Source organism: Hirundo rustica, chromosome 13 (genome assembly GCF_015227805.2).
Source record: "Hirundo rustica isolate bHirRus1 chromosome 13, bHirRus1.pri.v3, whole genome shotgun sequence".
Taxonomy (NCBI): domain Eukaryota; kingdom Metazoa; phylum Chordata; class Aves; order Passeriformes; family Hirundinidae; genus Hirundo; species Hirundo rustica.
This window is the reverse complement of record NC_053462.1, coordinates 18,360,074-18,386,122: the sequence shown is the minus strand read 5'-3', so window position 1 is coordinate 18,386,122 and position 26,049 is coordinate 18,360,074. Positions and strand designations below refer to the sequence as shown.

At 43.3% G+C, this 26,049-nt stretch overlaps 1 protein-coding gene and 1 long non-coding RNA gene across 10 annotated transcripts in view; one reads left to right on the top strand and one right to left on the bottom strand.

Moving 5' to 3' along the window:
* The window catches only part of MEGF11 (multiple EGF like domains 11), a 261,527-nt gene that overhangs the window by 56,740 nt on the left and 178,738 nt on the right, over nucleotides 1–26,049 (top strand). For all 9 annotated transcript variants that reach the window (XR_009208315.1, XR_009208314.1, XM_040077847.2 and 6 more), the window contains 4 exons: nucleotides 3,246–3,357; nucleotides 7,423–7,546; nucleotides 9,530–9,631; nucleotides 11,434–11,534. Coding sequence is in view for 7 of the 9 variants with exons in the window: in XM_040077847.2 (XP_039933781.1) it covers nucleotides 7,431–7,546; nucleotides 9,530–9,631; nucleotides 11,434–11,534 (319 nt within the window). In the remaining 2 variants the exon portion in view is untranslated. The remainder of the gene's footprint in view (nucleotides 1–3,245; nucleotides 3,358–7,422; nucleotides 7,547–9,529; nucleotides 9,632–11,433; nucleotides 11,535–26,049) is intronic.
* LOC120759005 (uncharacterized) lies at nucleotides 21,920–24,495 on the bottom strand. Its single transcript, XR_005703098.1, has 3 exons — nucleotides 24,415–24,495; nucleotides 23,873–24,105; nucleotides 21,920–23,329 (listed from the first exon to the last, which is right to left on the bottom strand). It is a non-coding gene; the product is annotated as an uncharacterized LOC120759005 (long non-coding RNA).

Sequence of the window (26,049 nt, the reverse complement as noted above, 5' to 3'; positions counted from 1 at the left end):
GGTGGGTGGCTGGGTGTGAGCTCATTTGGCTTCTCAGAGAGGAGCTTTTTGATGAGTGGCAGCCACTTTCCCTGCTGATGGAATGCCTGTGGAGGCATCTCTGAAAAGGCATGGGGTGGGGAATATAAAAACTCTGTTCAATCAGGAGCCAGTGATGACTCCTCACGTGGTTCCCAGCAGCTCCAACATTCTGCTGAGTGACAGTTCTGGGAGCAGTGGGGAGCACAGCAAGCCCGGCCCCTTCCTGGCTCTCAGGTGAAGGGAGCAGCCCCACAAAGCCCCTCTTCCTGACTTTCCTTCTTTTCCATGTTTTAATGGAGGGGGTTCAGAGAAAGCTGCCCCAGGAGGGTCTCCCAGCCTGCAGCACAATGTCTGTGTTGAAATCCTTCAGGGCTCAGGATTTTGCCTTCCAGCCTTCCAGCACTGAGCTGCTTTTGGCTGAAGGCGCTGATGGAACGTCAGCCCCTGTCCTGGCTGGCAGGGCGAAGCTCAGGCTTAGGCACTACCAGGAGCACAAACATTTCACTGGGCTTGAGTTGGGATTGATAACTTCAAGGGCCAAATGTTTGAAGGGCTGGCTTCCAGTTTTACACTGGTAGTCAAGTACAGAAGTACAAAATTATGGGCAGGAAATCACGGAAAATCTTTTTCCGAGCCAACCTTTCTGAAAAGGAGCCAGCAATTATGTGGATTTGGGCACTGGTTCAGCAGTGTTTTTAGGTGTTGTTAATGCAATATTTTCATTATGTTTCTGCTGGACTATTGATTAAGCACTCAATTATTTAAGAAAAAAGAAGTTTAGCATTGTAGTGAATAATAGCTTTTTGGATGGGTAGTTGTGCTTTGCACAAATGTTCATGGAGTTTGTGTAAGGAGTGACAAAATCCACTCTGCGCCTCTTTGTATGCTGATGATAATCTCATGGAGTGGATGGGGAATGCCAAACATGTTTGCACATTGCTGCTTGAGTGTATTAACACTTTTCAGCTTGGAATGAGCTTATTTTCAAAGCACCTGGCAGGCTGGCCAGTCCTCTTCCCCTTGGGGAGATACTGGGACTTTGAGAACTTGCATGTCCTTAATTCCACCCGAAGTTCCAGAGCCCACTGCTGTGTGTGGGCTCAGATGGGAAACGCTGGATGCAGAACTTGGGGGGAATTTGAGCCACTTCAGCTCAGCCCACTCTGCTAAGCCAGTGTCAGGCCTGAAATATTTGCCAGTGTGATTTAAGCAGAGGCCCAGACACATCCACCAGCCTTTGTCTTGATAAACATATTTCATTAGCCGTAACTGAAGTAACTGCCCAGATTCCTTGCCTCTGACACATCTCTGTGGTATTTTGACCCAGTTTTCCTCTGAGAGCACTGAGGGAACAATCTTGAGCTTCCAAAAATAACATTTTATAGATTAAGCAGCACTTACTTCATTATTTATTCTCACTTAGCTGTGTCCAAGCTCCTGGTGACTCCAGAAGTCAGCTCAGAAAAGTGTTAGCACTGAAGCAGATCTGCAGACTTCATAAGTTATCCCTGGAACTGTAACAATGTTCTCTCTATCAAATACAACTCACACTGATGTATTTTAGAGCTTAGAATCTTAAAGCAGCTTAAGAGTTTTGGATGTTCATATCCCATTGAAATCAGCCCTGAATCCAGGTTTGGAAAACTGAGCAACTGTGGTTCAGAGAGTGTAAGGGAGAGTCCTGAGGGCACTGCAGCAATTATCACCCTGTGTGTTTATTCAGGCTTTAAAATAGAGCCTCTAAATGAGATCTTGGGAATGGACTCGGTTCCTTTGTGGGTACTGAGCAGCACGCACTCCACAGGCTGATGTAGCAGAGGTGGTGGCTGTGGAGACTGAGCACACAGGACTCCGGGTGTAGGATTTCCCCATAAACTGTGAAAATCCCAGACTTTTGCGTTTATTCTTTCATTTCCCGAGTCATGTTAATTACATGTTAATTCTTGTCTCCTGTCTCCTGCGTTAATCGTGCAAGGTGCCAGCAGAGGGAACACAGCAGCCCAGGGCACAGTCTGCTGTTTCTGCTACTTCTTCCATCACTTGAATTTCTCTGGGCTCAGATGATAAGAATCACATTGTCACTGCTTTTGTATTCAGTACCTGATCCTTCCTGGAAGTGTTTATCTGTTTAAAACAGCTTTAAATTTTCATTAAAAAACAAACAAAACCACAACCTGTCGCTGGCAATATTTCTGCTGGTCATGACAACAACTTTTAGAGGTGACTGGTGAGGTTGAATGGATTTGTTCTTGACTGCCCAGATTAAAGCAAGCTGTTCTGAGCAGGTATCCCGAGCTCTGCAAATTATCCAGTCCTTTCATGGTATCTCAAGTTATTAATCATAAATGGAGACATCCAAAAATCCCTGATCAGTTTTGAAACCCGTGGCCTCATTTAGCTTTTGTAACAGCTTGTTTCGAACAAAATCTGATGTGGAGCCAAATGAAGTGTGTGTTTAAATGATCCCTTGCCTAAACTATCATGAAAATTTCAGATGGGATGAGAAGAAGGAACGCCACCGAGGGCAGCTTGTTGGAAGCTTGCTACTACTTAGAGACTAAAATAGTGTAATCAGCAAACACTCCGTCACTTCAATGCTTCTCCAGTGAAATCCAACTTTTTGTTTCCTGGCTCAACCGCTCGCTTGCATTTTCCTCAATTGCTTCCACTCAAACACTAGGATCCATTTTCATTTTGGCACACCTCATTTTCCTGTTTGGTAGAAACTAGTGTTAAGAACAGAATTATTTCTCTTGATGCATAGAATGCATTTTTGAAGAATCCACATGGGTTTGTAAAGCCTTCTTAGCCTGTGAAAGCTCTTCAAAGTAAACATGTGCATCCAGAAGGGGCAGTTCGATCTCCAGAAGGCTTTTGCAAGGTCTTCTATCAAACTTCCTGAAAGAAACTGGACTTTCTTGTCAGGATATTAAAGAAGGAAAAGTCTGTATGGGAACAAAATTAGGTAGGAAATGATAGGAAACAGATTTCTGGAGGCTGGGAGGGTGTAAGAGGGATGTGTTACATCCCCTGTGTTCTTCCACTCTTTCCGAGTCCCCTGCTCTTGCCAGAAAGCAGGACAGTGGGACGGATCTGAATAGCACAATTATGTTCTGTTATCTAATTATTTCAAATGTTTTGTCTCATTTCTGCCTTGATTTGTTTCCACACCCCCTTAACATGTTTCCTCTGACCCAGTTTTGTGTTTTTCCTGATGCTCACAGGGCCAAGTGACTTCCCAAGGGCATTCTCCCACTCTCCCGTTGATGAGCCCGTGTCTCCATGTGCTGGGGATCTGTAAAAACAGGACCCACTGGGAATTTTTAGCACTTTAAGGTAAGACCTTTTAACATGGCTCTTTGCTAAATGCGTCACTTGGAAATTTGTGGGGGGAATTCAGCCTAGGTTAACCTGACTGCATAAACATTTAGACTTTCTGATCTTCAAAAGCGCATAAGGATTTAAGAGTGGTGTGTGCTCGTGAAAAACACTGCTGCTTACAGCTAGACACAAAATTAGGGGTTTTTGCTCAGTTTAGAGCTCACTTCATCCCAAATTGAGGGAAAAACATTCAATTTAGAACTCTGTCATGGACTGGAAATTCTGTTTGAATTTTATGTCAAAGTCATGTTATGAAATATTTTATTACAGAGATGTCAAAATGAAATGTTTCACCGCTTCTGGCCCTGAACAAGAAAGTCTCCAACGGTCATTTTTAGTTAGATTTTCTAGCCTGTCAGCCAAGGAAGCAGAGGAGAAATTGAATCTGTAGTTTTGGGTTTCTTTTTTTTCTTTTCCTCGGCCATTTAAATGACACACTGAGCTTTTTTTCACAAGAATGTTACCAAAACCAAGTCCTTAACAACTAGAAAAAGCTTTATAGGCTATTTATGTCACCCAGCAAGGATTCTTTGAGATCTTTTCTCTGCAGGTAGGTCCTACCCCCAGGGGTACTGCTGCAGGACAGTGTCACACCTGCTTTTTCTTCATGATGTTCATGAAGTTTAAAGGATCATCTGCATCTCGAGGTCTCTTTGCAAACCCCAGCACAGTTTCCTCCAAGAAGGTTTTTTGTAAAGAGTCTCCACAGACAAATAAATTAACGATTTGCCACCTGCCAGTGTTTCTGTAGCTAAGACTTGGAGCTTTCCTTTCTTTTGTGATGGACTTGTACCAATATTGTAGGTGAAATACTGAAGTTTTTCCAAAAGGAGGAAGATGGGAGAAAATGGCCTAAGGAATAGCAGATACCTAATCAGTTGTAATTATCAGAGTGAGACACTGGTGAAAAACCACACAGACGTCCTTTGGATTGAGAGACTCTCACCAAATTTTACCTAAATTGGCTTATTTCACTCCTGAAAAGAAAAATCAGGCCTGGAGAGACAAAAAGTTGAATCCATGTGGGGATTGCACAGACAGCTTTGTGTCGTTTATTTTGGTGTTCAGCCCCCAAGACTGCCTGTCCTGGGAGAGAGGCAGGCACTGGAAATGTTGGAATAATTTGGCTGTAGCTTTAATGAAGTTACAGGCGTTGTCCCCTCCAGGCTGGTGCTGCCTCCTTGGACACTCTGTCCCAAACACTGAATTTGAGGCAGGAATTTCCTGTGTGCTGTGGTGAGCAGTGAAAGTTGAAAGCCCAGTTTAGATGTCATTACTGGTTTCTTTTTTTGATATTGGTTTTTAATATGTGTGCTCCTATTTTTAGAGTTTTATTCTGACTCCTGTAATAGCAACCATTCCATTTTTCTATTAACAGTGATCAAAGTGAAATATTTCATTTGAATTACGAAACGAGACACTTGAGATGAATGAGGTTCTGCTGGATTTGGGGAGTTGGATGGTTCTGATCCTCAATCTGACTTACAAAGTTAGGGAATTAATGACACAAAGCAGCTCTCTCACAAACAGATAATAACAGAGCAGTAGCAGTAAAAGTTTAGAAAACAATTTAGAACCTCTTTCTAATACACTTCAAAAAATAATCTGGGTGCTATTAGGGCTTATAAATAATTCTCTGACATTTGTTTGGTTTAAAAACTAAACTGAGGCATCATTTTCTTAAAAACAAACTGAGGTCTCTGAGAACTACAGAATTCAAATATGGGGCTGCTTTAGACCTCATTCTCTTTAGAGTGAGTGAGGCAGCTGGGCTCTGTTCTCATTTATTTTTATTTTGTAGGGAGTACTTTCATATAAAGGATATATGAAATTCAATATAAAGAATGGGTAATTTTCAGCAGGAATAAGTGATCTTAAGAGCCTCTTTCTTAGCATCTGGTGTATTCTAAGCAAATCTTTCTTGAAAGTTTGCTTTCTCCTGAACTCAAGGGCACTGGCTTCAGTTGGTACCGAAGGAGAAAAAAATTGCATTGGGGGAGAAGTTTGATTTCTACCTTGAATTAATTATTATTTACCTTTCAGTTTCTGGTAACTGATGGAAAGCAAATGCAGGCAATAAATTACCAGTTTAAAGCCAGGCTGCCTTTCTGCCTGTAATTAACGTAGCACAGACCCAGGCTGTTGATGATCTCCAGAAGTTAACAAACTGAGCACAGAACTGTGCTTAGATTTAAACCCTCTCTGAAGATCTGCATTTCCTGGAGCAGCTTTGCCCTGCTCCTGCTTTGCCCACATCAGTCCATCAGAAGGAGCTTTCCTTTAGCCCCGTTTGCCCAGCCCTACCGTGTCCCAAAGGTGCAGAGGATGAAGAAGGAGGGTAAATTACAACCTGGAAATACAGTGCCAAGAAACTCTTGTCCCCAGTGTCACAGTGAAAGGAATTTTTGGGAGGGATTTGGGTTAAAGGGCCGCCAGTTTGTGGAGCCTCATCCTTGGGTTGTTCACATCCATTGTCCACGCTGCGCTCAGGGAACGTTCAGCTCTGCTCCCCCACGGCTCTGAATGTTTGAACATTGGCACTTTTGGCAGCTCAGCCCTTCCAGACACTTTTCCTCCATGAGGAGCAGTTCCCAGGACAAGGATAGGCTTTTCCATAAATACGTCCTTGCCTCGTCAGCCCTCTGGATTTCCAGACTAAGCTTTTGCATTGTTGCTGTGGGACTTTGGAAAAGCCCACAGGGAAAAAATGGTCACTCCTTGACTTAAACCCATTTCATGAGGAACATTAGCATTAAATCATGTTAATTAACATTAATATGACTTACATGGCTTAAGACCTATCTTTGGGTTTAGCGGCGCTCTAGGAATAATTTAAAAGATGAGCTACTGCTCCCATTGGGATTGTGACTTGAATCCGCTAAAGGCAATGGGTGTCCTTGAGCTGGCTAAGAAGGCTCTGGGTCAGGAGGTAATTTCTGAGCTGTTTTCCTGGCTCTTCATTCTGCTTTGTGATGGCTCCTTTATGCTGGGCTCTATATCAGGGCCCTGCAGAGCAAACCTCTTAACATCTCTTTGCTGTTCTGGACCCTGAGGCAATGAGCCATGTGTTTTTTTGATGATCATATGAAGATTCAACCTATTTTTAGGACAATCTTGTTGCCAGGAATAATTTCTAGGACTTCTGATTTGAATGGTGAATTATGTGTCCGTGTAAATGCCTGGAATGGATATTTAAAAATACTTTTTCCTGACATAACGTTTTACAGATTAACACCTCTAATGCTGTTACCAAAAAAAAAAAAAAAAAAAAGTGATTTTATTTTCTATCTATATTGAATTTTTGATTGGTGTCATTGGAGACTTCTAGGCCAACACCACAACTTTGGTTTCAAAGTCCCAGACATTTAACAGATGAACAGGAAGATGATGATATTCATAAGATAAATACACCCAGTAAATTTTGTACAACCTCTGTCCAGCTTCAATGCAAATATTTTTATTTCCTGTTGTGTGTAATGTTCCCCAATGCTGTGACCTCTGTAATTCTCAGTGCTTCCCCATCCAAGGCTTGAGGAGGGCATTGATTTTCCTTCCATCTTGCAATAAGCACGAGTCTCACATCCAGCCCATATTGACACCTGTAAACCCCATTTAAATAAATCAAAGGGGGCATTTGGGTATTCTCCCACTTGCCTGTTGGCGGATGGAAGAATAGATTGCTTTAATACCTCGGTGATTTATTTGTCAGTACAGACAGCTTATCATAAAAATAATCAGTATCAGAAATGTTCTTTGGAAGAATCGTTTGGGCTATCAATATCTTGGGTGGCTTAATCATCAAATCCCTTGGTTTTATTAGGTTTAAATGTATAAATTCCTTTTAGAGTGCATTTGAACTTTTAAAGCATTTTACTGTTTAGTTGATTGCTTTTTCAAGTATTTCAGTTTCTGAATAGCTCCACAGTGTTTGGATTTGCACAAAAGTAAGGAGGAAAAGGCCTAGAAGGATATTTTCTTCAAAATTGTTTTTAATGGCTCTACTTTCTTCTCTTTATCTAGGTACAACAATGGTGGCACATGTACTGTTCCAGTGGGTTCTGCGAGGCCTTATTCTGACTTTTCTGCTCAGAACTACTCTGTCCCTAAATCCAGATGATCCAAATGTTTGTAGTCACTGGGAAAGGTAATGTGTAACTTGCCAGTTTTTATTTTTTTACCATCCATTTCAGATTTTTACATTTAAAAGGCAAGCTGAGGGCCATAATTTGCTAAATACCGCCAGGTCTCAGACAAGAGCACAGATTTGCTTTACAGAAATAACACTTTTGAGTGCCTTGGAGGGTTTTTATCATGCCAAGAAATTGGTTCTAAGGCTACAGCTATTGACCACATCCCCCTGTGCCCTTTGGGGGAGCTACAGGAGTGCACTGAAATGTTTGCATTTATCATGGAGAGACCCACAGAAATGCTGGCCTTCTTCTGTCCTGCTTTTCTCTGCTTGTTGTCCAGCAAGAAACTTTGAAGCCCTTCCTGCTGCAACATCCAGGCTGGTTTTGTCTGGCCTGAACTTTGGGGCTCTTCCTGCCAAATTCGTGTCGGCATCAAAGAGCGAACGAAAGCACTGAACATGAAAGGCCTTGGAATTTCTTGTTCTCTCTATTGTTCCAGTGCCCTGGTCCTAAAAGTGGATCTGAGCAGGCCTGTGGGCACAGAGAAAGCCACAGCCTTTGATGGGGTTCACACTCACGCAGAGGCTGTTTGCAGAGGCTAAAGGTCCTGTACTTCTCAGTTTGACTTGCCACATTTCCAGTTCTGGTTCGATTCCTCACAAATCTGAATTGCTGTACGCTTCAGCAAAACACACCACTGAAAAAGGTAAAAATAGAATCGTATTTGATGACTGTGTTTTGAGGCCTCAATTAGAGAATTAACTCCTTGTAGATGATGCAACTTCAAAGGAAAGACTGTACAAGGAAAGGATTTTGCAGTCTGCGTGCTGGAAGTGCATTCAGAGCACAGGAATAAAATATTGATTTTGTCTGAAGAAAGTCAGCAACCTAGAGACCCAATCAAGGAGAAACAAAAATTAAATACCAAAATTGATTGGTTGTACTGAACAAGATGACTTTGTTAGTTAGATGTTAATAAATCAAAGGGAAAAGATTGTTAGGGCTATTGCTGGATAATAAACGGCATCATAAAATAATAATTGAGATTTGCAAGTGTTACTGTCTTCCATTAGTAATGAGCAATGTAAATGTTTTATATTTTGGCGTTAGCAGAAATAAAAACATTATTGTCAAACCCTGCAGTGGCAGAAGGCAAAGCAGCATCCAGGGGAACCTTGGCTTGTCTAGAAGGGACAGGACAAGCAGGGCAGGAGCAGCTCAATCTTCGATTTCAAGCCAGTCAGCCCCTCCAAGCAAATATCTTGGTATTGCCTTGTGGGTGCAATCTCCCAGGGCTTAATCACATCTGCAGCCCTGCTGATGAGAGGGAAATCAGCTGCAGAATTAAGACAATCGATATAATGAGTGACCTAGAGGTTCTAACTCCTGGGTCTTGACCTGCCTAGGGTGATTTGTGTATTGTTCTACAAATAATTCTCCAATTTGTGCATTGTTCTGACAAAGTGGGGCCTGTGTCCAGATCAGCACCTGAGGGAGGAGCCCCTTGAGCAGTGCACACACTGCTGTGGGCTGTGCTCTGCCATGACTGACCCAACAGGAGATTTGTGCTCCTGAATCACGTGAGAGGCCCAAACAATAATGAACACAGAACCTGCTGCGTGGCTGGGTGGTGTTTTGGGAAGATTGCTCAGTTCTTGCTGCTGTTGGAGCTCTGTGATTTCTCATCAAATTGCCCAGGTTTTGTCCGTATCCATTCACCTTCTAAATTTCCACGACTTTTAGTAATTTTTTTTTTTTTCCTATTGCTAACAGTGATATCTCTATGCCTACAACAGTCACAGAGCCAAGCATTTCCAAACTTTTCAGGAACAGGTCTAGCTAAAGGAAGCCCTGCTCTTTGCTAAATACCCAAAGTTTCTAAGATTCTCAATGTGAATGTGTTTCACACTGGAGTTCCATGAGCAGCAGACACAGGGAACTGCAGCCTTTCACGTGGCCCCAAGCAGGCTCTCACCTCCCTCCTTGTCCCCTCGCAGCTACGCCGTGACCGTGCAGGAATCTTACGCTCATCCCTTTGACCAGATCTATTACACACGATGCACAGACATCCTCAACTGGTTCAAGTGCACCAGGCACAGGTAAGAGCCAATCCCCTGAAACCTGAGCTTCCCTCTGCCTTTTCGCCTCCTCACACACCTCTGGTTTATCCAAATGGTGCTGCAATGTAGACATGTGCACAAGGATGTGTTTTGGGGTGGGGGGTTTGGAATTCCAGGCATTGAACAGAAATACAGAGATTTTTGCCTGAAGTGTGAGTGAGGTAAGTGATGGTTAGTGTTGGATAGTTGTGTCGTGAGATTATGACACAAGAAAAGCACAAAGAGGTTTTGATCAGCATCAGAATCCAAATTTTATTAACAGGTTCATAATGCCATGGAATAAATGTGAAAATGATACAATCATCCAGCTAACTTCAAATATCTCAGTGCTGTGCTTTACAGCTATTTCCTTTTAGCTCTGTTGATATTTTTATCTGAGTTCCTATTATGATACAAGAGCAGCTGAAAACCATGAATGGACCCTGATCTCAATTTTTGCCTGAAGTTTGAGTGAGATAAGTGACAGTCAGTCCCTCATGGGGCCATCCAGGAGTGTGTATCCTTCCTCTGGCCCTGCCATGGGGTTGGAAGTGTTTATTGCCTGACCAGACGGGACCAACTCGCTTTTCCAAGTGATTGGTACAGGTCCAGGTTTGGAAAAGGAAGTCCATGCACCTCCTAAATTGTGAATAATCAGGCATTTGAGGACTAGTGATAATTAGAAATGGAGCTGTGTTAGAATTAGTGCCCCCAAATCTGCACTGAAAATCAGGTAAAATGAATGAGTCCATTTCTAGGACTGAATGAAAACTTGCACCGAAGAGTTAATTTTTCCCAGGCTGCAGGATATTGCTGTTACATTCATTCTGCTTCCAAAGTATCCTAATAAATACCCACAAATATTCTCAATCTTTCAAGGGTTTAGAAGCCAATTTGTGTCTCAGCTCTCACTCATTCAGTTGCAAGTTGGCTGTTCAGCGCCTTCCCTGTGGGACTGTGGCACTTGGCTTCTTAGCTCCTGGGTCACCGTGTCTGGAAGAGAACAGAGCTGCAGAGCTTTCTGGAATATTGTATAGATTGGAATGCAGCAGAGTAAATTCGATCAGTTTATCTAACATGAAGGACAATAGAATTTGTTCAATTGAGGTAATTTCCATAAACTAGCAAAGCTGTTTTGAAATGTTTGCTGTAAAATATGTAGTTAAATATTACCTTTCTTATGTGGTATCCTTGCTAATGCAATGAATAAATGTAGGAATGCTTCAGAATGCTAAACACCTCTTAATTTCTGTGGCCTACAGTATTGTGGTGGGGAAAACAGGCTTTAAATTCTGGGCTGGAACTATAATGACACTTTGCAAGGTGTGAGTGCCTTGGAAGGGTTAGCAAGCAGGGACAAATCACTCGGGGTGAGCTCCTCAATTGTGTCTTGAGAGCAGTTGCCACTGTGGGAAGGTTTTTGTGTAGCAGCTGACGCAGTGGTCTGCACAAAACTCTGTTCCTTCCATTGATGAGATCTGACCTTGCTGATGTGCAAAAATAAATCATTTATTCTTGAAGAAACTCCTTGCCCTTGCAGCAGGACCGGGAAAACGCTTTAAGACAGCAGCTGCCCCGGGAAGAGCTCCAGTGACTGTCACTGTGTTTATCACACAAGTCATATCTCAATCTTCAAAACCAGCATCGATTCCTTCCTCATTGCAGCTTTTATTATCAAAAAACCTTTCCCGCGTTTAAAAATAATTCTCGAGCGCTGCCCTCAGCGTAAGGTAACCCAAATATCGCAGCGGGAGGCACGGATTTGCAACAGCGCCCGACGGTTTTTGTGTCTCGTGCTGCAGGATCAGCTACAAGACCGCGTACCGCAGGGGGCTGCGCACGATGTACCGCCGACGCTCCCAGTGCTGCCCCGGCTACTACGAGAGTGGAGACTACTGCATACGTACGTACACGTGGCACGGCCACAGCGGGACTTGGAGCAGCTGCAGGGAAAGTAAAGATGGGCTGCGTTAGGGGTTGGTTCTCAGGGAGGTCAGCTGGAGGAACTGAGGGTGCAGAACATTTCGGGGTGTTTCGGGGATGGGCAGCTCAAGTTAGTAGGGAAAATGTGGCTGGAGTCGTTGGGGAGGGGATGAAGTTCCTTCGTGTGAATCAGAGCTTACTTTGGGGAGTAATTAATGCAAGTATTCACCAGTGCTGAGGAATTTGGGGAGCTGAGAACATTCGGGAATAAACTACCACGTAATTCAAGCAGCAGTGTAAAGGTTCTGCCTCTTACCTTTGAAAGTTCTTACTTCAAGAGTTAAATGAGTTAAAATCTCTTTTTTTTTTTTTTTTTCACAATGGTTCCCCTCAACAATTTAACTTTTTAAAGCTTCTCAAATGTCAGAAGAACTTTCTCGCAACTGCGCTGTATAAATAAGTACTGAGCTCTGGAGTGTTTTAGGTCAATATGAGGGGGGACAAAAATCAAAATGGATCTTTCAACAATGCCTAAGTGCCTCGTTAATTAAAAATACCCCGTACATTAGTGTCACATGTTTTCAGTATTGCAGCTTTCTGAGTGTTCTGCATGTGCTCGAAAGGAGGGTGGAGATGGGATCTCTCATCTAGGCCTTGTGTCGTGAGATTATGACACAAGGAAAACACAAAGAGGTTTTGATCAGCATCAGAATCCAGATTTTATTAACAGGTTTATAATGGCACGGAATAAATGTGAAAATGATACAATTCTCCAGCTAACTTCAAATATCTTGGTGCTGTGTTTTACAGCTATTTCCTTTTAGCTCTGTTCATGTTTTTGTCTGAGTTTCTGTGTTGGACTCACATTGTAATACACGAGCAGCTGAAAACCATGAATGGACCCCGATCCCATTTTCAATGACCTTTACGCCAAACAGTTTCATTAGAGGCGTTTGGACTGTGAAAAATCACCAGCCCTTTGAGATAAGGCATTAGAATTATTTTACAGAAAGTCTAATAATTTGATCTTTTGAAGTGCAAAATGCTGTTAGCCAAGTCCTGAGAAACATTTATTGCAACCCCTTGTCTTTGCTGGAATCCTTCCTATGGTAAGTACGTACCTACCTTCAAATATCTCAGGTGTCAATACCATGTCAGCAGTTGTTCCACACGCTTTTATTACAGTCCTGAATTTCATGACTCAGAATCCTGTCTGGCACAGAGCATATTTATTATCACTTTTCTCCTCGCAATCTATTGATTTTTTTATTTTTAATTTTTTTTTTTAAATTGCCATGCTGTCCCAACAATAAATCTCCCCAGACTTTCTGATTCTTGGAGGATATTAACATTTGTTTAGAAGTTTTTTGTGGTTTGGGGTTTTTTTTGTTAGTTTTAATACTCAGTGTTCTGCTGCTGCCAGGCAAATTTTATCTTTCTGTGGTGGAGAAAGAACAGCATCCACTGAAATTTTGCTAATGCAGAGCAGGCAGCAGGTATCTGGTCAGGCCAAGAGCCTGTGTTTGACACAGAGCAAGATAATGGTTACACTCTCTCTGCTGTTTACATGTGCAGCAGTCAGGTTCTTGTATTTCATTATCAGCCTGGTGTGTGCTCAGGGACATCTGCTCTCCGTCCTTCCCGGAGATCGGAGCAGCAACAGCAGCCGAGAGGGAAATGATGTCAGGGAAGAAGTTCTCCATCATGATGGATTCCAGATGCTTGGACTTATTATTTTGCTACTACGAGTAGCCACACAGCAAAAAAACCAAAAAAAACCAAAAAACCAAAACCAAACAGAAAACCTCCTTGAAATTCTCCAAGCCCTCAAGCAACAGCTTGGAGGCACAATATTTGGCTAATGGGATCCTTTTTGTGTCTTTTGTTTGTAACACATCAAGCCCTGATCCCATTTGTTTTGTTTTGTTTTGTTTTTCCACAATATGTTCCTGTGCCAACAAGCAAATTCTCTCATTCATCATTCTTTGCAGTCAGTGGTGAATTCCATTTTCATTCCTGGAGGCACTTCTCTGCTTTTGCCTTTTTCCATCCCATTTGTTACTTCTCTTTAAACTGGTATTTTTTTTTGCTGTTTCCTAACGAGCTTGTCCAGTGCTCCTGTCCCACGTTCCTCTGGACACATTCGGTGCTTCTCCTCCAAAGGCAGCACCTTCAAGAGTGGTCAGGGCACAAAATTCTGCTTTCCTGAGCTGTCCCTCGGGAAGGGAGGGAAGCTCCAGCCCTGCAGAGAGGGTTCTCCCCGCTCAGCCAGCCCTCTAAAATCCATTCCATTAGCAATCATGGAAGCCACTACAGCGTGGGGAGGAGGGATACATCCTGCAGTGAGTCTGATGATCAAAAGAAAGTTTGATTAAAAAACAGTGTGTAGATTAAAGGCTAATTGGTTCTTCTTTCATTAATAGCAGTCTTTATTTCTTGCAAAAGTTAAATAGCTTTGTAATTAACAGTGACATGTTTAGACTAGAGAGGGCTGAGTTTAAATCTCTGTTAATGACTGTTTCTTGGATTTTAAAGCAGAAGTGAAGGCTTTCAGCTCCAGTTTTGATCTTTTCCCTTCTCATTTACTAACTTTTAAAAGGATGTCAGATACATGGTTTTATCTATGTCCTCCTGTTGGGGTTTACTAAATAGATTAAGTCCAATAAAATCTACCCTCAGTTTTAAATCATCGTGTTGATCCAGACCTTCATGTCTTCTTTGCCTTTTTGGCGTCTATATGTGCTGCTGCCCCATAAAATGTGGAATTCAGGCACAAGGTGCAACAATTTAACTGGTTGTCTGGTAAATTATACAACTGCCCAGCCCATTAATGCTTAGGCTAAACAGTTTTGGCGTATGAAATTGTCTTTTTGCCTCCAAAGGGCTTGAAATATTTTGGGGTTGCAGTGGTATTCAAAAAACACCCCCCTGAAAAATGCTGCAAATGCACATCTGCCTTTTTTCCCCCCTTCACTGATATCTTAGCAGCGTTGTTACCATTGTGGGAGCTTTGCAAAACGATTCCCCATCTCTGAATGTTCTCACACTTGACAGAGCTTTTCCCTGAGCTGTCCCTGAAAACAAACAGCACAGTCTGGGCAGTAAATCAGAGCAGCTATGATTTACTGTACTTTGTATGCTAAGGTAAGCTTTTGGCAGAGCAAATGCATAAACTGCAGAAAATCTTTTTTTAAACAACCACAGGGTTCAACTGCCCTTCAAGGTTTTTGTAAGGATGTTTTAAAATGGTATTGCCTAGATTAGTATCTGTGGTAGATAAAGCAGCTCGGAATACTTTGCTGCTCAAAAAAAAAAAAAAAAAAAAAAAAAAAAAAAAAAAAAAAAAAAAAAAAAAAAAAAAAGAGAGAGAGAGAAAAAGAATATTACATGACTCTTTTGTGCTCTTTAGCTTGCGAGGAGATGGTAATTGAATAGTTCCCTTTAAAAATATGTCAGGTGGAAAGATGCCCTGTGTGCTAAATGGATGCATTTTTGTCTGAGAGACCAACGCTTTGTTCGGTCTGTCCATTTTAATCTTATTCTTGCACAACAGATCTGTACAGAGGAGACGCTTCTTGTGGGGAACAAAGGGTCACAGACCTGACATCAGAGGGAAGGCAGATGGGACTCTGAGCAGCAGCTACTGCCAGCTGACTTTTGGGCAGAAAAGCACCAACCATGAAACAAAAAACTGGGAATTCACCTTTTCTTCACAGATTGAGTTGAGCTTTTAAGTGTTTTCTTCACTCTCCTACCTTACAGTCTTTTTCTAATGTCTAAATCTATGCAATGTGACAGGATGTAATAATGACAGGATTAGTGATTTAACAATCTGATTTGCTGCCATTTATCTGTCTTTCAAACCTGCCAAAATTCAGTAGAGTTATAGATTGACCATTTCATGGTGCTTTCCTTTCTTGGCCAAGATATTATTGATCTCAGATTGTTTCTCAACATTCAGCTTTCCACATTATAGTTGTCACAAGCATCAGCAGGGCTCTCTGACTTTGACAAATCTTTTTCTGGAGGAATTGTTGGTCTCGCTGGTTGAATCTCAGTTTTTACCTACAGTGGTGTATCCCTCAGGCCAGAGGTTGGGGACATTATTGCATTTACATGTATTTATTTCCCCAGCTTTTCAACTCACCTTTGTTTGATGCCCTTAATGAATTACATAAACAAATGAAGAACATTCTTTTAATAGATGACTTGGGGAAATTATGCAAATACGAGGCCTGATTGTTTTCAGGAGTTTAAATAACGTTTCATAAATTCTTTAATTGCAATAACCACGCCAATTTGTGATGTGTGCATTTACAGCGCAGCCATATGAACGCTCCCACCTCAGGACCACGTTGCCACTCTCAGGGCTCTGTGTCTAGTGCAGTTTTTGCATTCTTTGACAAGGCTGCCTTATTGGAGCCATATGGTTGGTTTGTTAAACATCTGTAGCATAGGAGTAACAATTCCAGAGCTTCCTGCCATCTGGATGAATTACAGGCCCTGCAATTCCACGCATATGTTCCAGCAGCACACCGACGCCACAGTCGAGTGTGCTCATGATGAGAAGAAAAAGAATGTGGCTTTGTGTGATCGGTGCAAAGGTTGGACACTCCTAGAAAACGTTGAATCAGCACCTTAAACCTCCTGAATGTTCATAATGTTTGTTCATACGTCAGATTTGTTGATTTTTTTTCTCTTTGTGAGGCAGTAGCTCATTAGCATTTTAGAAGAAATGTTGCCCCCCCAGCTTCTCACCTCAAATTTAAATTCCTTGTGGTGAGCATTCCTGTAACTTGAGAATATATTGTTTGAAAGCTGCTGGACTTTTAAAATACGTTTTTGTTATCTTTGTAGACACACTTTAAAGCCAGTGCTGGCGCTTTCCGTGAGAGCCTTGCTGTTACATTATTCAAGTACAGAGTTCTGTACATCAATAATGCAACCTAAATTAGGGGAAATGCTATAGAAGGACATAGATACTTCCTATCAGGGGACATTCTTTTTCTCTGTCTGATTTGGGATGTGTGACAGCGAGAAAATGGTGTAGAAGGCCTTTCTGCACATAGTTATTAATTATAGAATTGAAATGACAGTAGGAGACACTTTGAAATTTCTCCCTTTATATGCATTGGAGATGACTCCATACATCTTTTCCCAGTGAAGAACGCAGGGAAAATTATTTGAATCCTTTGTTCCCATCTGAAGGGAAACTGAGAGGAAATGGACCTTTGCTTGTTCATTCAGGACCTCTTGGGACACAGGAGTGTGAGGGCACAGGGACATCAGCCCTGAAAGCAGGGCAGTTCAGCTGGTGACACCAATGAAGCCAGTGGGTTCCTCTTTAGCCTAAAGACACTGGAGAGATCCCCTGGATGGGGAGGTGGAAAGGTCAGTTCTCATCTCCCATCCATCATTTTATGTTTGCACTCAGCCTCTGGATGCTGAGGGATTTGCAAAGATGCTGGTGGGAGCAGTAATGAAATAAGGGAAGGGCTTCTGGAAGCAGTGCAGGAGAAGGAGAAACAGAATGCTCATATAAAGGAATGAAAATAGCATGAAGTTAAAAAGAAGGGAATGCTGAAGCTATATAATGTCTCAAGGGGCTTAATAAATATTAGAGGAAAAATTATGCAGGCATTATGGTTGGGAAAAGATTTAGACTGTTGCTAGTGTGGCAGAAAAAGCTTTTTGGCTGCTTTGGCAGTCTCTGTTGGGTCAGTACAAAAGCACTCTGGGATTGCAGACACAGAAGGAGGCACTGGATCCAGAGCTCCTCGTGGTGCTCATGCTAATGCCTGGATGGCTGGGAGCTTCAGCAGGATCAGGAAAAAGCACAAGAGTCATAGATGTGATTCATTGTTGAGTTCAAAGGAAGAGCCATGCAAAGTTTAGTTCATTAATTTGCCCTCTTTTAGCAAAGTCAGGCTGGTCCCCAGCTGCTCTAAGCCAGCACAGATCCACCAGGATGTGTCTGGATGCCCTTTCAAATCCTGCTCCTGCTGGGTTCACCTCAGAGGGCTCAGGGCAGCCTGCATGGTCCCGCTTGGCCTGGAGGGACCGGGGCTATCCCGTGATGGCCTTGTGACCCAACCCTCCCCTGCTGCTGGGATCCAAGCACTTGCACAGAGTGAAAGCGGAGTCCTGTGCATCCCAGGGATGGATGGACTGCCTCTGAGGATGTGGACGCACACAGCATTCGCTACTTATGGAATTATGAAGACAAATTTCCAGAAGATTTTCCCTTCCAAAACAGTTTGCAGTTCATGAGTAGTCCAGGTGTGTGGTGAGGCAGGTTAATTTATGGAAATCAATAGGCTCAGGAAGAAGACAAATGTGTGAAATGGAACAGGTTTAAGATTGAAAATGGAATCACAGAATGGTTTGGGTTGAAAAGGACCTTAAAGGTCAGCTTGTACCAACCTACAAGTTGATTTCTTGATCACTTCTTTACATTCTTCTCCCATTAATAGATTTCTCTTGTGCTCTGGAGAAGTTTTAAAGCCTAGGAGAAAAGGAAGGAAAGGCAGAGAGAGGAAAAGAAGTTACCTAAATGGAGATGGCCTTAAAAAAGAGCTCCTGATGCACATGGAAAATCTGAGATAGCATCTCTTCCTGCTTTCTTTCTGTATTCCTCTGGCTGTGACCTTCCCTGAGCAGTTTCCACACAAACTCTGGATGTCTGGGAAGCGACCAGGCAGATGTGGGGGACCATTATCAGGCAGAATCCTTCTTGCCCACAAAAAAAGCGCTACTGCAACCTCCTGCCAGGTGTCAGTGCCCCTCCCTTCTTCTTAGGCACCCATGGACTGAAAGTGTAATTAAAACTGAATCACCGACACTGCAAGAATGGCTGAAGTGCTGCAACAGAATGAGGACACAGGAGAACACATGGTAGCATAGGATAACACATGATAGCATGTGAATCACATGGTAACACACATGATAACGTGTGATAGCATACAGAAACATATTAACACATGTTAACATGTAATAACATATGAATAATGTGATAATGAATAACATATGATAACACTCAATAACATGTGAATAACAACACACATGATAATGTGATAAGGTACAGTAACACATTACATATTTTAACATGTGATAGCACATGAATAATGTGATAACATGTGATAACACATGAATAACTTATGATAACACATGAATAACTTATGATAACACATGATGACATTTCAGGGGTGTGGGTTAACCCAGTGCCTTCTCCCTCACTGATCCTCGCAGCCGCTCCCATTCCCTTTCTCAGGTGGGATGGGAGAAGAGGAGAGAAGAGTCAGAGAAAGAGAACTCGTGGATGGAGATAAACGAATGTGAACGATCCAGGGAGCAGAGAAAGCCTCGGTGCTGTGCCAGCACAGTCCAGCAGTAGCTGAAACGTCAGCGTTGGTTTGGTCACCAAGCTAAACCACAGCATGATCCGAGCCGAGAGGAGTTAACCCCATCCCAGCCAGCCCAGTGCAGCCTGCCACGCTGCAGATAACAAACCACTCAGAACAGGATCCTCAGGAAATCTGCTCATGGTTTTTCTTGGTCTTTCCACCTCTTGGTTTCAGTAGTGGCAGGGGAGCACTTTGGAAGCTGGAGTGAGCAGCTCTTTTCGAGTGTTTTTGTCTCTCTTCAGAGCGTTGGGAAGGACGAGCTGGTGCTGGCAGTTGTCTGGGCTGGCTGAGGCTTTGTGAGCCTTGCTCCTGCCACCCTCTGCTCTCCCAGCCTTTTATAGCAACAGCCCTAAATACAGCAACCTGGGCAAGCAGGAGGAGGCATTTGGCTACCAGGGTGGACTTACTTACAGCTCAGCTACTCCCCATCTCCTCCAGCACAGGAATGAGAGTGGCTGCAAGCATTTGGCAGATGGGATTTGGCCCAGATTATACAGTGCTTTCAGCATCTTCCTGTACATCATGTGCATTTCTTTTATGTGAACTTTTGGAACGCCTGTCTGTAATTATTCCATCCTTTTAGCGGTGCCTCTGAACAATTCCAATGGCGCTCACACGGGGAATACCACGTGAGCCTGACACAAGAAATACCGTTCCAGGCACATGGTGTGATCCTGTGCAGGGCCAGGAGCTGGAATTCAATGATCTTTGTGGGTCCTTTCCAGCCCTGAGCTTCTGGGATTCTATGATTCTATCAGTCTACTTGTGTTCATTGATGTTGGTTTCTTAAACCCTGGGTAATTCCTGGGTGTGGTTTTGCTGGGTGAGAATTTAAAGAAGTTGTCATTCTCTTTGTTCCCAGTTAACTCTGGGTTCTGTGGCACGTATTCCACATCTCATAGTAGGATAAAGATATATTATTCCATGGATTTTTTGCAGCTGCATCCATCTCTGATGGAGACTATGAAAAAAAGGCAGTTACTTTGGAGCTTAATGCAAACTGACAGTGCTCTGTTATGGAAGAAGTCTTGAAAATTTGTAGAAAGCAACCACTTATGTTAAAATACAAAATACAACTCTGAAGCATAAATCATTTAGACCAAAATGTAAAAATATTAAGATGCCAAATTGTGCAGAAAATCACTCTGAGACTTTGGAAAAGAAGTAATTTCTTCCTATTGAACCTACAACTTTGCAGCAGGAGCCTGGATATCAAACAGAGTGAGTGCTGCAATTCCCATCACCTTGGGTGAGAATTGTGGCTGTGCACCATTTCTGAGTGGTGTTAACCTGCCACAGTAAGAAATGATCTGCAGAGTGAGTTCATGGAGTCCTGGAATGCTTTGGGTTGGATTGGACCTTAAATCCCATCCCATTCCATGGGCAGGGACACCTTCCACTGTCCCAGGCTGCTCCCAGCCCCAATGTCCAACCTGGCCTTGGACGTTCCAGGGGTCCAGGGGCAACCACACCTTCTCTGCCAGGGCCTTCACCCTCCCAGGGAACAATTCCTTCCCGATATCCCATCCAGCCCTGCCCTCTGGCAGCTGAAGTTGCTGACAGTGAAGGGAAATTCTTCATGGGAGGAGGGAAACAAAAGAGTGTGGGAGGGCACAATGGGTAATGGGAGTGAACTAAAGGTGCCCAGAGGGCACACTAGGGAAATCTTATATTTGCAATAGAGTCGGTTGGCAAATCGGTTTTCATTTCTGGTTCCTTGATTGTTCTGAGTGAAAGAAGATGATGTCGGCTGGAAAAGCATCTGTTAACACTCGATACTTAGTACAGGGAAGGGGATTAATCAGGTGTCAAAAAGCTAATCAGGGACAGAGCTCTTCTAAGCAGCCATGGAGCTGTCCTTTAGAACCTGGTGTGCTTGGAACTGTGTCTACAGACGTTCCTTTTCCTCTCTGTGTGAGGATTGCAGCATTCCCCTTCACATTGTGTGCTGTTGCACTTACTTTCCATTTTAATAGAGGGGTTTTAAGGCTCCCAAGGGAGATTTTTCGTGCAACTTCAGTCCATTGCAGATTTGATCACAAAACGTTTTTTGAATAGTTTATCTTAAGCTCAGTATTTCTAACATAGGTATTCACTTTTGGAAACCTCACTTTCTCTGATGCAGTAAGTCAAGAGGAACTATTTAATCAATCTGTCTAACCCCAAACCTTTCCTTCTTTTTATCAAGATTTTTCCTTTCTGAATGCTCTGATTTACTTTTATTACTGTGATGTCCAGAAATCCATGTGCAAAACTAGAAGTTGGTCTTGCTTCACAAAACTTACACTGTAAATATGTAAACTGAGTCAAAAAAAAGAAATATTTTTCTGATTTAAAAAAAAAAAAAGTGTATGAAAAACGATATAAGGAGACTGGTAAAGAAATAGAACCTTTTTAAGTACAGCGGTGCTGTGCACAAGAGCTCTGCTGAAGCAGCTCTCTGGTACAGATCTCGGATCTGATGTCACCACACCTGCATTCACAGTGTCATGTTGTGACAAATGTCCAGCTTAAACAGAATTTCTTATAAAAGCATTACTGAAAACATCTAAATTTATCTTTTCACCAAATACTGCCAATGCTATGCAGTATTTACCGTATTATGAATGGTACTTTCTGATAATGTAGGGAAAAAAATTTGTTTCCAGCTCCCATCTTCTATCTCCAGACCACAGTGTGAATCCCAGGAACTGGAAAGTGCATTTTACTGTGTGTCATAAATAGAAAGTTTCCCTGGATATTCAACATCCAGAAATTTGGCTTGATCCTAAATCAGCTGAACTTCTGCAGCCTGGAGTTGGTGACAGGAAGCTTAAAGGAGCTGCTTGAGACGAGAGTCAGCCTCCATCATTACACAAAAAGTTTCCTGTGTTGTCTTTCTTGCAGTTCTTTTCAGAAAGCTGCTGTGAAACACATTGCTGTGCTTCCTTTTGAAATGTGAGAAAAGAGAAAGGAGTCTGCATTTAAATATTCCATCCCCAGGAACGTTAGTGTAGCTTATACACAAGCGTGATCTTCAAACAGAGCACAGTGTGTCCTTGATTTCAGCAGGGTCACCTCTGCTTGCATTGTGGGCCTTGGTTTGAAATGAAATCTGAAGTGTGTTGGCCCTCTGGGGCCTGTGCATGGCCTCAAGGACAGGTTTGCCTTTAGAAATTTGTTCATGTTCCTCTTGTTTTGGTGAGAAACAAAGAAAGGATTGTGGTTAGATTGACTTGATAAATTTTGGAATAAGAATGAAGGAAGATTTTGTTGGAAGCATCAATAGTTTATTTGATTTGCTACAGGACTAAAAGTTTTCTAGGAACATCTGTGTAATTTGGTTTTATTAAGTGTTGCATTGCCTGGCAAAGGCAGCCAGAAGTGTCATGCAGTCCAGATGTCTTCATCCATCTACTTTTGATCTTTTAGGAGCAACATTTTGATGCCTCCATCCTCACCAATACACAGCACACACTCTGTACCTATGAAAATCAATCAGCAGTGGAGCTGTGTCATTTGCTGTCAGAAAATAGAATTTTCTTGGCATGAGACCCACAATTCAGGGCAAGTCAGTAATCAGAGAACTATGGACATGTAGCAAGGCTACCAGATTTAAAAATAAATATATCACAGGCTGATGGAATTTGTACACAAAGAAATTCACTCCATGCCCTGAGTGGGTAACCTGTAGCAAAATGTGCAAGTGCTGTGATTTTGAGGTGATTTCCATTTATAAATGTTTCCAATTATAAATGTGTGAGGGTTTTTTTCTGATAATGGCTCATTTTCTTTGACATTTTCCCATGTGCTTCTTGTCTCACTGTTTAAATCAAACAACTCCTCAGCCAGTGTTGGAACTGTAAATTCCTGGTCTCTTGGATTGCTACAGTCACAGGAGGAAAGCAGAGGTGGCTGTGGCATGAAGCAGAGCAGTGGTACTGTACTGGTGGAGTTTCTCTGATGAGGCTGGAAATATCCCGCAGCAGTTGTTTCACCCAGTTCTGCCACACCTCTCACCTGTCCAGCTGTCATTTACTTCTCACCTTCCTCACCTGCAGGGCACTGAGTGTTCCTCCAGTCCTTCTGTGATGGAAATGTTTGTGATTTACCACTTTTAGCTCATTTGCAGCTCTGTATTTCACACCTGGCAGCTCATTTTCGGTTCCAGCACAACTCCCAGGAGAGCTCAGACTGCAGGCAGAGTTACCCAGGAGTGGATATTCCTGCCTCTGTGCTGGGTGTGGTTTGGTGTCAGCTGCCCTCACAGGTAGTTTGATAGGCCAGGTTGCGCTTTCTCTTCTTCTGGTAGGTTTGGCTGCTGCTCCACAGATGGGCAGGAAAGCTGGAAGGACCAGGGATCTTAGGTACAAACTTCTCCACTATTCCCAACCTGTCAAGAATTTAATTTCGTCAGGCAACGACAAAGAAATCCCCTGAAGTTAAGAATGGAGTGATTGGGGGAAAGCTTTTCCTAGTTTTGGCACTTCTGTCCTCAAAGAACCTGGAGCTTCCTGCAGGCAAAGCCTGTTTTGACTGCATTTGGTTTGGTTGGAGTGAGGTCTCCTAGGCTGTGTACAGAGAGAATGCCAAGAGTAAATGTTAATATTTCTGCATTGCTTAGAAAAAGATAGTGCTGCTCTTTCTGAAGGTGCCACGCAGAGCACAATTTGCAGACAAATTAAGTTTGTTGGTTGGATGAATCAAGTTCCAGTGGAAAATTAACAAGTGAAAATGTATTTCTTACAAATTGCTGGAAAGGGTTGGTCAATTTACCAAAATGGAAGGAGTAGACAGAGGGCATAGGAGGGGAAAAGCTTTCCAGGGTCACAGATTCTGCTCTGCTGATTCAGGATCTCCCTTAACCTCATTAACAGCTTGAACTAGTGCTAATGATTGTTTTGAACCCTGAGTGAGGCAATGGGAAATCATTTACCAGAAAATGTTAAATGCTGAAATTGTCCCACAGAATAATATTGTATTAGAACATTGATCAGCAGAATTGATCTCAGCGCAACTCCTTCCTCTCAGCATGGCAGAATGCAATGATTATCTCTACTTGAAGCAATGACAGAAAATGCATGAAATCAGTTGCAGGCCTCAGAGGATTAACAACCGCCGATATTTAGTTGATCCCTGATGAGTTGTCTCTGGGTTCCAATTCACTTTCTGTGAAAGCAATGAGAAAGACTGAGCCTTAAAACTGTGACTTGGTTTGAAAGACCAGTGCCTGCCAAGCAAGGCAGGAACCTCCCTTGGAACAGAGAACATGACCCCTTTTCCTCTGAGTTATTATAACTGTGAAATTACGGGGCTTTCAGGCAGAGCTATGGGAAAAAGAATGCCAGTTCTTTACTAGTGTGTATAACAAGACAAACAAACAACAAGGAGCAGAACACCAACCCAGTCCCAGCCTTCTCCCAGTTCTTCACTGGTGTGTATAACAAGGTAAAAACAAACAAGGAGCAGAGCACAAACCCAGTCCCAGCCTTCTCCCAGTTCTTCACTGGTGTGTATAACAAGGTTAACACAAACAAGGAGCAGAGCACAAACCCAGTCCCAGCCTTCTCCCAGTTCTTCACTGGTGTGTATAACAAGGTAAAAACAAACAAGGAGCAGAGCACAAACCCAGTCCCAGCCTTCTCCCAGTTCTTCACTGGTGTGTATAACAAGGTTAACACAAACAAGGAGCAGAGCACAAACCCAGTCCCAGCCTTCTCCCAGTTCTTTACTGGTGTGTATAACAAGGTAAAAACAAACAAGGAGCAGAGCACAAACCCAGTCCCAGCCTTCTCCCAGTTCTTCACTGGTGTGTATAACAAGGTTAACACAAACAAGGAGCAGAGCACAAACCCAGTCCCAGCCTTCTCCCAGTTCTTCACTGGTGTGTATAACAAGGTTAACACAAACAAGGAGCAGAGCACAAACCCAGTCCCAGCCTTCTCCCAGTTCTTCACTGGTGTGTATAACAAGGTTAACACAAACAAGGAGCAGAGCACAAACCCAGTCCCAGCCTTCTCCCAGTTCTTCACTGGTGTGTATAACAAGGTTAACACAAACAAGGAGCAGAGCACAAACCCAGTCCCAGCCTTCTCCCGGCTCTGGCACTTTCCCCTTGGGTGCAGTTCCGGGCACATCCACAGGGGGCGCTGCTGGCTCCTGGCTGGGCGGGGCAGGGCGATGGTTCCTCCAAGCCTGCAGGGGGCGCTGTGCCGCGGGGCTCTCCCTCACGCGGTGATGGCAGGAAAGCTGCATGGTGGAGGGGGCTGCAGCAGGAACCTCGGAGCAGGGGGAGCAGGGATGAGCTCTCCCAGAGGAGCAAAGGTAATGTGTCAGAAACTCTGCAGCTGTAGCAGCAACTGTGGGGTGTCTGGCAGGCAGTGTAGCAAAAAACCCAGGGCGGTGGCAGAGAAATGTTTTCAGCAGCAGCCCAGCTCCTAAACATGGCCGGGAGAGGCTCCTCTGGAGGCAGAAAGGGCTCAGGGTCCCGGGGTTTCTTTCCCCTGAGGCACCTGAGATGGTGAGGGGTTTTTTTTAAGTGAGGTAGGGTGTTAGTAAGGTTCCAGTGCAGTGGCTGCTCCCACAAGCAGAGCTTCCCTCACGGTAGGAGCCGACCGCAGGAGGTGCAGCCTCGCAGTGCTGGTGGATTCCCCCCACAGTGATGGCAGCCTGTCTTTGCACTGAAGCCACAGCAAGAGAGAGTGAGGGGCTATGCCCAGCCCCTTCCACCAGCTCAAAATCTCTAGGTATCTCTGTTCTTCCAAAGAGAAAACCCCACAGGTAAGAGAGTAGCCAGCTACATCCTTCTCCCTCCTTGGCCATTTCGTTAGTCTCTCTTAAATATTGGTCTTTATTGTCTCAGCAACAGATGGGACAAAATTCCATGAGAGAAAAAACAAAGGGAAAATTCCTAACCCCCAACAAGCTGGTAAGGGATTTGGGAGTGTAACTTACCTTAGAGGGTCAGGATTCCACCAGGAGGAACTTCTCTCTTTGCCCCAAGGTCAAGCCCAGGCTCTGGTGTGTCCTGATTCCTCTGGAGCCCTGGGGCTGTGCAGGGGTCCCTGTGTAGATGTCTCTGACCTTGGTCTGAGGCATGAGTTAGTCAGGAGC